The 12,575-nt window shown below is 36.6% G+C and overlaps 1 protein-coding gene across 3 annotated transcripts in view; it reads left to right on the plus strand.

Annotated features, from left to right (window-relative positions):
• LOC115218495 (RNA-binding protein 26) overlaps positions 1–12,575 on the plus strand; it is a 54,090-nt gene that overhangs the window by 12,097 nt on the left and 29,418 nt on the right. For all 3 annotated transcript variants that reach the window (XM_029788347.2, XM_029788348.2, XM_029788346.2), the window contains exons 3-9: positions 154–434; positions 1,229–1,302; positions 2,912–3,141; positions 4,863–5,108; positions 8,570–8,680; positions 9,638–9,754; positions 11,516–11,695. In XM_029788347.2, coding sequence (XP_029644207.1) covers positions 154–434; positions 1,229–1,302; positions 2,912–3,141; positions 4,863–5,108; positions 8,570–8,680; positions 9,638–9,754; positions 11,516–11,695 — 1,239 coding nt within the window. The remainder of the gene's footprint in view (positions 1–153; positions 435–1,228; positions 1,303–2,911; positions 3,142–4,862; positions 5,109–8,569; positions 8,681–9,637; positions 9,755–11,515; positions 11,696–12,575) is intronic.

Raw genomic sequence — 12,575 nt, forward strand, 5'->3', positions numbered from 1 at the left:
CGGTTAGTCGCTCTGTCAACGATCACACTCATATGGTGCTCTTTGCACCCCGCTAGCACGGATGCCAGTCATCGAATTTGATTGCAACAAAAACTGGACCTTGTTGTAGTATCACTAAATATGAATTCTAATTATGTTTTGTTATTGTTGCAGGGACACGGACGTTTGTAGATGGTCTGTTTGAAGCTCTGAAGACAAAATCCTATATCACCAATTCTAGCAATGGTGTGTCATCTGTTGGTGTGTCTGTAGCGCCGACAAACAATAACCAGACGACTAGTAACAGCCACTCTGGTAACAACAACACCACCACCACCAACAGCAGCAGCAATAACAATGTGGTGAATCAAATCAGCAACCACAGCACCACTTCAAGCAGTCAATCTTCTAGCAAGCTGGACAGAAAACGCAAAGTACCTGATGGATCAGATGTGGTGAGTACAGTATCTACACTCGGTGAATGTTTAGGTGAAGAATTTGTAGTAACAGGTTTTACAATATTTATTGGTAAGTCTTGTGTTGTCATGCTGACAACCAGTTGCTCTTATCTGTGATCACATGACAATTTTTGTTGATGCAGTAGCTGAGTGGAAATTTTGGTGAAGATACTAAACTTTATATTGGGTGTTGGTTGATGTTTATCCATGCCTGCTCGTATTGAGGAAGTCTTATGAACAAAGGTGGTTCCAACCATGACCATCTCATCTTTTTGTGTATAAAAGATTATGTTGTTGAATGTATCCTTATCCGTAATCCTTTAGCATTTAAATTGGCCATATCTGGCTTCTCACACTTCTGTTACAATGTCATTCTAAAAATAAGCATACACATAATTGAAATATCAAAGCTACAAGATAATACCTGATTAATTCAAAACATTGTGAATGAATAATCATTACATTTGACAGAATAACCTGAATGCTAAATTGTTAAGATGGTAGGATTTGATTTGAGAAAGATTTGGATTGTTTGTAGCAGATGATGCAACCGTGTAGAGGCTGCAACATCAGTCTGTGACTATATGTGGTGCATATGTTGAGATATTGTGTCATGGGATGAAATGGTCTCACCTGGTTACAAAAATATTATCAACATTACAGTAGCTTTGTATTATTCAGGGTGCTTTTTGAAGAATTGACGTCTTTTGTAAATCCTCTCCTCCAGGAATTGTCTGTGTATGTTTGTAAATCTAATGCATTATGTATTATTTGTGTTTTTATTCTGATAGGGTCCCACTGAAGAAGATAAAGAACATCGCAAAAAACGATCTCGCAGTTCAAGTCCGAGGGGTGGAAGATCTGGGTAAATATTTATTGATTGTCTCTTTCTCTCCCTCTTATCTTCTCTTGCACATACATCTAAAAATAGCTTCAGAGGAGTGCTGGTGATAAAGTTTTAATAAAACCAAGTCTAGTCTTAATTTCCGCATGAAACTTCTACATATCAACTTGCTCAACTCAGCTGCTGTATTTTCCCCGAAGAAACATTTTGATAGTACGACTATCAATTTCATTATTTTGCAAAGGGGAGATGAATTCATGTTGTATCACAGGACTCCAAAAAGAGTTCTTGCCTCTTCCTGCTTGGAAGAAAGAGCAACTAAATATCCTTCAAATCACACGCTGGCATCCTAAAAACAGGATACATTGGATAAAGTAGTCTTAGCTATTCAACATCTAAAAATAAGATGGGAAGTTACAGCTGAAATATATTTGTTTCTAGGTCTGTTCATTGTTGTTTAGACTCAGATCATATGTCTGACCCAAGGCGAAATAACATCAATAAATCAGCTTGAAATTTCAATATTAAATCAATATGGTTGCAGCCAAAACACTGATCACGTGCTGGAAGTTACATCTGAAACTAAGAATTTTGTATATGCATATCTGTATTACTTACCTGGCAGTTGCTTTCTAAGTATTTGATAAGCTCTGTTTCAACCAAAGGTCTGTTCAAGCAGAGCTGATAAAACATCATCATAATTGCATAGCAGCAAAATTTAAACCCTGAACCTAACTTGGTCAGTAGTTGAAAGCTATCGTCAGATCTGCTGCTTCGATTCTAAGCAAATGTTTAAAAGTTCCATTTCTGACATCTCAGTTGCCATGTCTTCGTGCTAAGCAGAACATACAGTAGCAATGGTGACAGTGGATCTTTATTTACCGAGTGAGGTCCTAACTTCTGTTTAAAAAGGCTTCAAAGAGGAATAGCATTGCCAAGATTGTGGTGCAAAGGAATTGAATCCAAAGACTCGAGTCTTCTGTAAGATAACAATGCTAATTAATATTATTGTTATTAAGCACATATGTGGCCATATGGTTAAGAGGTTTGCTTTCCAACCACATAGTACCAGGTTCAGTCTCACTGCATTGTATCTTGGGCAAGTGTCTTCTACTATAGCCTTGCATCACCCAAAGTCTAGTGAGTGGATTTGCTAAACTGAAAGAAGGCCATTGTGTGTGTGTGTGTGTGTGTGTCTCCTTGTCTTGACATCATGTGATAGTTATATATGAGTGCTGCTATCATACAAGCAGTGTTATTTATTTCCATTGTTCTGCAAGAACATGTCTAGCCACAAGGAAACATTACCTTGCTTGGAAAGGACGGGGGTTAGCAACAGGAAGAGCATCCAGCCATAGAAAATCTGCTTCAGTAAAATCGGTTCAACCCATGCAAACATGGAAAAGTGGACGTTAAAATGATGATACTGATGTCTCTAGTGTATAGTCACAATGTTTAGCAGTTATAGGGTTTGAACTTCAAGCTTATCAGCAGTTACCACGTTTTTTTTTTTACAATCTTTTTTTCTTTTCTTTTTTTTTTTTAATTTCCACTTGGCTAAAAATTAGAATTGATATTTTGTGTTTATTATTATGTTTTACTACTATTTATATCTTCGCTCTTCTTGCAGAGATGATCGCAGGCGTCGGCACGATGACAGGCGCTTCAACAGACGACGTAGTAGGGAGCGATCTCGTTCTAAAAGCCCGCAGGGGAAGTCCCGGGAGAGACTCCGTCCAAGTAGAGATTTAAACAGAGATAGGGATCGTTCAAGAAGTCCGGTAACAAGGTCATTTGGTGTTCGCTCACGTTCCCGGTCCTGGTCACCAACACGTTCCCGATCTCGTTCGCGGTCACGAGGTAACTTTTTCTTTCTCATCAATGTTCTCACAAATTATTTTGAAGTGCCTAAGATGAGTAATGGTTATATAGCTTATTATTAAGGTGGCGAGCTGATTGAATTATTAGCATGTTGGATAAAATGCTTAGTGGTGTTTCTTCTGGCTTTATATTCTGAGTTCAAATGCTGCTAAAATCAATGTTGCCTTTCACCTTTTAAGATTTGATAAAATAATTACTGATTGAGTATTGGGGTTTATATTAGACTAACCCCATCTTCTAAAATTGCTGGCCTTGTGCCAAAATTTCAAACCATTATTATTTTTTATAAAAAGCATGGTAGATTGGTAGAATTATTAGAACATAGGACAAAATGTGTTGCAGTATTTCTATTGACTCTTTACATTCTGAGTTCAAATCCTTCCATGGTCAACTCCTTCTGGGGTTGAGACGATAAAATACCGATCTTGGAATTGTTGTTATTGGCAGAATTATTAAAGCTTTGGACAAAATACTTTGTGGTATTTAGTGGCATCATTTTATGCCTGGAGTTCAAATTACATCACAGGTGCGGTGCCAGTTAAGCATTTTGGTTGATTTAATTGACTAACTCTTTACTGCTAAATTTCTAGTCTTGTGCTTGTTAGAAACAATGGCAAAATTGGTTGTGAATCAAACAAAATAATTTGCTGTATTTGATTATGTTCCTTTTGATTCTGAGTTCTCATTGTGTTGGGTCTAACTTTGCCTTTCATTCTTCTATGGTCAGTAAAAAACGCCAAGTTGTGGAGTCAATTATGTCATCCACATCAGAACTGTAGTGCAGTGTCTTTATCTCACAATATCTCAGAACTGTGAACATAGAGTCTGTCTTGCCCCTCTACTCCCACTTTACCACCAAAACAGTAACAATAGTCTGTTTCTCTCAAGTAGTATTTCAGAACTCAAAGTTTATATCTTTTCATCCCACTCCCAATGTTTCAAAGTTGTAACACAATATCTGTCTGTCTGTCTCTCTCCCTCTCTTAATACTCCAGAACTGTAACACTGTTTGTCAAACCACTACCTGTCTACTATGTGTTTCCATCAAGTATCTAACTGTGACCTGAAATTAACCAAACTAATTTCTGTATTTTGTAACTGGTTGTAAGTAGCTTGCTTACCAACCACATGGTTCCGGGTTCAGTCCCACTGTGTGGCACCTTGGGCAAGTGTCTTCAACTATAGCCTCGGGCCGACCAAAGCCTTGTGAGTGGATTTGGTAGACGGAAACTGAAAGAAGCCCGTCGTGTGTCCGTGTCTGTCCCTCCACCATCGCTTGACAACCGATGTTGGTGTATTCACGTCCCTGTAACTTAGCGGTTCGACAAAAAGAGACCAATAGAATAAGTACCAGGCTTATAAAGAATAAGTCCTGGGGGTCGATTTGTTCAACTAAAGGCAGTGTTCCAGCATGGTCGCAGTCAAATGACTGAAACAAATAAAAGAATAAGCTCTATAGCTCCTTCTGCTTCTTCTTAGAAACAAAAGCATACAAAAAAAACAATAAAATTAAGAAATAATAAAAGATAAATACTATTACAGCAAAATGTTAATAATAATGAAGCCAATATTAAATCTGTTAAAATTATTTAAACCAAAATTGAAAATGCTTTAACCTTAAAGGAAAAGAAAACTTGAGAAAACACTTATAAAAAAAAAAGCAAAACAAAACAAACATTTGTTTGACATTTACCTTTCAGGATGTAAAGATGCTGACAGCAGAGGTTCGACTCCTTTACAAGACAATAATACTTATAATGTGGGACCACCTAATGTTCAAGTGCCAAGTTCAAGTTCAGTGTCTACTGTCAGCAGTGCTATATCTGTTGTCTCTCATTGGGACACGAACCGCAACACTCCTGTTGCTACTCCTTCTGATGGACCGCCTTCATCGGCACCACCTCTAAATATCGGAAGCAACCGTCCACGGTGCAGAGACTATGATGGTAAGCAGTGACTTTTTTTAAAACATTTTCTTGTTAATTGTGCTTTTATACTATAATATGGTATTTAATTTGATTTGCACCTCACTTAACCCTTTGGTGTTTAAGCCGGCCATATCCGGCCCAGATATCCTACATGTTTTTACATTCAAACTGGCAATATTTAGCCTCTCACACCTAACCTACATTGACATTCTAAGAATAAACTATCATACCATTGAAACTTCAAAGCTATAAGATAACGTATGATTAATTCAAAACGATTTGAGTGAAAAAAGTCTTACATTTAACAGAGTAATCTGAACCATAAAGGGTTAAACATGAATGTAAGATGGTCAAAGACACAAGTTACATGTTTTATCTCCCTAAGTTTGGCTTATTTCGTTATTTTGATTCATCATCATTTTTAACATCCAATTTTTCTTTGCTTGCATGGGTCAGATGGAATTTATTAAGTTAAATTTTCTCTGGCCAAACACTCTTACTGGTTGCCACCCCTCACCTATGGCAAAAGCAAGACAACACTCCTTCACGACTGGACATGTTTGTTTGGCAATTGTGAAACAAAGGCCAAAGATTCCACTTGTAAGACAGTAACATTTGCTTACATCTAGCACACAATGTCAAAACAAGGAAAAACACCCACACATGCATGTGTATATGCATGACATTCTTCTTTCAGTTTTTCCACCAAGTCTACTTGGAAGGCTTTGGTCTGCTGGCTATAGAAGACACTTGCCCAAGGTGCCATATAATGGAATTGAACCTGAAATCACATGGTTGGGAAAACCAACTTCTTAATCATGCTGCCATGTGTCTCTCTAAAAAGAGATGTTGCTGTATAGTCATTTGTTATCTTGTTAGTTTCATAATCTTTGACTCTTATTTCTAGCTATGCTGGTGCTCCCTGCACCTTTCATCACTTTTTTGTGATGGTGAATTATTTCCTTTTTGGTTTTGAATTTTGTCTACCCACCTTTATTTTATTTTTTCAATTGGATGAACTAAAAGTCAAAGATACGGGATAAATTATCTGCATCAACTTACTATAAAAACAGGTAGTAATTTTACCCTGTCCTTATTCATAGTGCATGTTTTGAAGAGTGCAGTATGATTTTAACAGTTATTTTTTCAAAGTTATAATGGAAGTGACAAAGGAGCATGTTCGGCATATTTCCTTTATGGGTTCAATAAAGGTAACAGTGCAATCGAAAGTGCAAGGAATATTAATGCAGTGTATGGGGATCAGACAATAAGCGTAATCCAGTGTCTGTGGTGGTTCCAGAAATTCCGAGCTGGAAACTACGACCAAGAACTCAAGCCTCATCCTGGAAGACCTGTAGAGATCGATGAGGCCATCCTGCAAGCTCTGGTGGAACAAAATCCCATCATAACTGTTGAGGAACTAGCAAAAAAGCTTGGATTTGACCATTCAACCATTCATTGGCACCTGCATGCCATCGGAAAAGTCAACAAATTGGATCACAGTGTTCGTCAAAAATTTTCTGAGTCTAATCACCCGCAGAGAGTGAATGTGTGCTCTTCTTTGCTATCACGTCTCACAAATGAACCTTTTTTGGACCGAACGGTGACTGGTGATAAGAAACGGGTTCTCTATAAAAATGTTAAGCGCTGAAGACAATGGATAAGGAAAGGAGAAACACGGGCATCCCAGGTTAAAGAAGGTCTTCACCCACGTAAGGTGTTGTTATCTGTTTGGTGGGATATGAAAGGTTTATTTCACTTTGAACTTTTAAACACAAAGCAAACAATAACAAAGGAGATTTACTGTGAGCATCTTGAGTGGCTTAAGTCAACACTAGAAGAAAACGACCATCTTTGGTTTGAAGACAAAAGGTGTTTTTCCACATATGGTGTTTGACCACATACAGCGAGGATGACATTCCAAAAGGCTGGAACAGTTTGAATGGGAAACGATGCCTCACCCACCATTTTTGCCATACATTGCCCCATCTGATTATGATCTATTCCACAGTCTTCAAAATCATTTGGATGGCAAAATATGAAGTCTGTAGATAAGGTCAGAACAGTACTGGAAGAGTATATTTCATTACAGACAAGTGAATTTTGGAAGAGGGGCCTTGCAAGTTTACCAGATAGATGGAAGAGCATTGTAGAAAATGAAGGAGAGTATATTTTAGATTGAAAAAGAACTTTGTTTATCTTAATCGTGAAAAATAAAAAAAAGTATAAAAAACATTTATAGGATGACCCAATATATATCATCATCATCATTTAACGTCTGTCTTCCATGCTGGTATGGGTTGGACGGTTTGATAGAGCTGGCCAGGTAGAAGACTACATCAGGCTACTGTGTCTGTTTTGGCATGGTTTTATTACTGGATGCCCTTCTTAACACCAACCACCCCATAGAGTGGACAGTGCTTTTTACATGGCACTAGCACAGGTGTGGTCAGTTTTGGCATGGCTTTTACAGCTGGATGCCCTTCCAAATGACAACCACTTCATAGTGTGGACTGGATGCTTTTTACTCGGCACCAGCACTGACAGGGTCACCAAGTTACTTGCAAGAGAAGGAATTTTGAGAGGAGAGGTGATCTTGTGTCAGATGATGAAAAATTATGTGTATATGTAATGTATATTTTTGGTTGTCCAAACAGGCGAAAAAGTACTCAATTACTTGTGGAGTTTATTTGTTCAAAGCTGATGATCGACTACAACTTCACAGTATCTAACTCTGTGTGTGTGTACCCTTGTGTTGACATCATGTGATAGTTGTAAATTAGCTTCACTGTCATGCAAGCAATGTTGTTCATTTTCAGTCTTCCATGAAAAACGCGTCTGGCTATGGGGAAATGTTACCTTGCTTGGAAATGGGCAAGGTTTGGTGACAGGAAGAGCATTCAGTCATAGAAAATCTACCTCAACAAATTCTGTCTGAGCCATGCCAACATGGAAGAGTGGACATTAAATGATGATCAAAGAATATTACATTTTAAAAAGTAGGTGTAGGGAAGCAATTACAGCAAGGAAAACATATTGCTATTCAAAAATACTCAAAATCTGTTATCTGGTCAATGACACTAGTTAACAGTTCTTTGTATGTTTTTGAATGGCCAATATGGTCTTCTGTATGTTTTTGAATGGCTAATATGGTCTTCTGTGCTATAATTGCTTTACTTTCAACACGTAGTCACAGATCAAATCACTTGCTAGACAATACATTTCTGAAACATTGGTAGTATTTTCACAAGAGTACTTTTGACAAAGTATCTTTGCAAATTATTGGTTTCTAGACATTCTCCCCTTTTTCTATTTCACTCACTTTTCCTCTAGTTACCTCATTCATTCTGATTTTGTTGTAGATTCTTCCTTTTTCTTTCTCGCTCTCTATCAATTTATTGATTAGATAGATATTTCCATGAGGTTACATGAATTCCTATAAAATGTATGTAAATATTTGTTTTACTTTATTTCACCAGAGAAAGGCTACTGCATGCGTGGTGATCTCTGTCCATATGACCATGGATTGGACCCTGTGATAGTTGAAGATGTGAATTTACCAAATGTTTTATCTTTTCCTCATGGTCATGGTATGTTGATTTGAGTATTTTCCTTTACTTCCACCATTTTCTGCATTTCTTTGTCATAATTGTAAAGATAAAGGGAGCTTATAATACAAACCACATTGGTCAAGAGTTCAAAATTTACAAAATCTGTTAAATCTACTTACTGTATTTGATGGTATACAAGACAGTTTCCCCTTCACCCCACAAATGTCTCAAAAAAAAAATCATTCTGGATTTTATAAGTGAAGTTGGGCCTATATTTCTTGCTTTAATGCACTAAAACCTCTTTTCCTTGAATATGCACTATTGAAACTAGTGTGCATTGTTTATCTCATTAAATATGATAGCTGACTAACAGATTCCACTCCAATTTAGCACAGATTAATGATACTTTGGAAAGCATTGAATTTCGATTGTGTTAGGGCCATTATGTTCTACAGAGCATAGTTACTCTGTTTGAATCAGTACACCTGATTCATTGACTCTGCTTATATACTATGTGGATATATAGTGAACTACCTGGAAAAATACAAAATGCCTTAAGTTTTCTATATAAACTTCATACGTTTCATCCATGGTAGACAAATATGTGTCCAGAGTGGCCTGATATATTCACTGTGAAAAAATTAGAGTGCTGAGTGCGAGCTTTGCTAGCATGCATACATTAGGAAAAATTAAAATTTCAGTTGCTTGTTCCTTGCAATCTCTTTCAACATATATAACTGAAAAGAAATCATTATTGTTATAATTGTCTGAGAGTTTAGTTTTAAATTTGCATATGTATTCAAATTTCAGAACAAAAACTATGAAATTAAATAGAAAGCAAGCTGTTGGTTTATTTTCTTCTTGGTAGCCCATTAGATTAAAATGCTAATGTAGTGTTAGTAATGAGTCTGGAGAATATTTAATTGGAAGACACTAAAAACCCATTGAGCTAAATGTTATGTTATGTTCATTTGTTATTTTAATTTTTTTTTTTAGGGCCACCTTCTACTCATGGTGCTCCTGGGTTCATAGGACCCAGAATACCTCCACTTGGGCCTCCACATATGCCCCAAATAGGACCCAGAGGTCCACCACCAAGACCCGCAAGACCAGGTAAGGCCGAGTTGTTGATAAAATTATGTACGTTGGACTGAAAATATTACTGTTGGCTTAGCCCTGTTCGAAGGTGATCAGGAAGTGAAAGTTAATTTGGATTTAAGCATTTATAGTTTATTAAAAACTGTCAGAAATCTGCATGTGTACCATATAGTATGAAAATAATATTGGATCGTGGCTGTGTGTCACTTTGGAAACTATATATTTCAAAAAAAGAATTTAGCAGCGCCACCTGTAACCGAACACTTATTCTGTGCTGATGAAGGGAAATAACCTAGAAATCGCGATACTCGGATATTGTTTTGTGCTGAGTGGCGATGCTAAACTCCCTTGTTCGCAAATATAAGTTCACAGATAGCCAGCTGGAGACGATGTTTCCTGGGGCTAAATAAATAGCAGTAGCATTTACACTAACCAGGACTACCATGTTTTTTGGCAAATAATCTTTATGTAAATAGTGAATATACAGAAAAATCATTTGGAGGTCCTTTTCATCTTATTTAAGAGAAAGGAGTAAGTTTGACATGAAAAAAAAAAAATATGTGTTGGTGTATGTATATAAAAATTGTACAAAACAAGAATATAGCTAGAAAGGATTTATTCATAACATCTTCAAATGTAAAACATTTTTTAGAATTGATTCAGGCTTTGGGTTTTTGAGAGTACAGTACTTGAAGCATTAATTATTATTAACTGTTTTCTTTTCTTTATTCCTTCCCATTTTTAACTGTTTTTCTCCAATCTAAAAAGCACTTTCGTTACTTGTATTATAAATATTCATTCCTGCAATGTGATAGCATCTGTTAATGAACCAGAAAAAATTTTTTTTTAAACCCTACACATTCATATACATGCATACACACTTATATACATCTGTGTATAAGGCAACTACTTTCAGCCAGTTATACTTTTAAAATCATCATTAGTTACTGAAGTCCCTCTTGTTTGTATACACTATATTTTATCATCATCATCATCATCATCATGTCAGTCTTCCATGCAAGCATGGGTTGAATGGTTGTCAAGAGCTGGCAAGTCAAGTCAGAGTACTGTGCCAGGTTCTACTGTCTGCTTTGGCATGGTTTTTATGGTTGGATGCCCTTCATAAAACCAACCACTCTACAATGTTTATCGAGTGCTTTTCATGTGGCACCAGCAAGGTCACCTAGTAACTTGCAAGACAAAAACCCCTCAACTAAAGAAATGTAGTTTTGAGGGAGGTAGCTTTGTGCCAGGTGATGAGAAGTATAATAAAGGGACAAAAACAGGTGTCTTACTGTGGAAGAGAAACATGGCTACCCCAGTTTAAAAAGACAGGATATGGAGAGAGATGGTAGTGAAGATGTATTATAATTTTATGAATGTTTTATTTTGTGTATTATAATTTTAAGTACAATATATTTTATGCATTATGATTTTAAGTACATTTCATTTTATATATCTTAGGGTGGGCAGAAGAATTGATTACCTTTAACAAATATCGACTTTTTTTTTTTACTTTTTTTACAACTTCACTACTGTACTGCAAATATTTACAGTCAATTACATTCATTCAAGTTTTGCAATAATACATAGCCCTCCTGTGTAATCTGTACTTAGCTTTGAAAATGGCTCTCAGGATTAAATTATTTTCAGATACTCAGACTAGATGTCCAATATTGTAGAATTGTAGAAAACACCCCCAAGATAATCAAATATGTTGTCTGTCCTGTTACATATATTGATAATCTGTTTCCATTTTTGTTTTCCAATTTCAAGTCGAGTCTTACCAACCTGAGGGTTATAACCCTGAAGCTCCTGCTATTAATCCTCCTAGACCATCATTTTGGGTTGGCCCAAGAGGTGCCCCTCGTCCAAACCAACCTTTTTATTTACAGCCACCAAGACAGAGAGATCTTGTCAGTGTTCCGACAATTCCTGATATCTCAAAGCCACAAAGTTAGTAGAATCATTTTATTGTATTTTAGTTGTTGTTGTTTAGCTTGTGGACAGCCATGATTTAGGCTGCATAAGATCCAAAGACATTCCCACTGTGCTCATTTCGTTATATAAAAGCACTACTTGGTGTTCCCATTAACCATTTCATTGCCGTTATTGCTGGCTGAAATGTGTTTCAATTAAATTCTAAAATAATTTTGGATTAAGACTAGTTTTGTAAATTTAAATATATTGATGTATTTTTTAGAACACATCTTAACAGAAGGGTTCTTAGATTAAATCTATTATGGAATTTTTGTTAATAAAACTACTTCAGTTACTAGTAACAATAGCCTAATTAGTGACAAAAAAAGGTGGCGAGCTGGCAGAAACGTTAGCGTGGTGGGCAAAATGCTTAGCGGTATTTCATCTGTCTTTATGTTCTGAGTTCAAATTCTGCCGAGGTCGAGTTTGCCGTTTATCCTTTTGGAGTTGATAAAGTATCTGTTGCGTACTGGGGTCGATCTAATTGACTGGACCCCCTCCCCACAAATTTTGGGCCTTGTGCCTAGAGTAGGAAAAAAAAACAAATTAGTGACAAAAAAGATAGATGAAAATTATACTGAGGCTTGTCATATGTCATCATCACTATCATCATCATCATACGTCTGTTTTCCATGCTCACATAAGTTAGATGAGTGGGGAGAGGTGGCTTTATGCCAGGTGTTGAGAGATTAAAGTATGGGGATATATTGCCAGTCTGTGTGTGTGTCTTCCCCTTATTTTGACATTTACATACTAATTGTAATCAGTCAAAATTCAAACAAGGAGTGTTGTTTGTGTGCAATCTTGCTTAAAAACATGTCTGGCCATTGAGCTGTTTGTTGTGCAAAGGATTAGG

Source organism: Octopus sinensis, linkage group LG13 (genome assembly GCF_006345805.1).
Source record: "Octopus sinensis linkage group LG13, ASM634580v1, whole genome shotgun sequence".
Classification (NCBI taxonomy): Eukaryota; Metazoa; Mollusca; class Cephalopoda; order Octopoda; family Octopodidae; genus Octopus; species Octopus sinensis.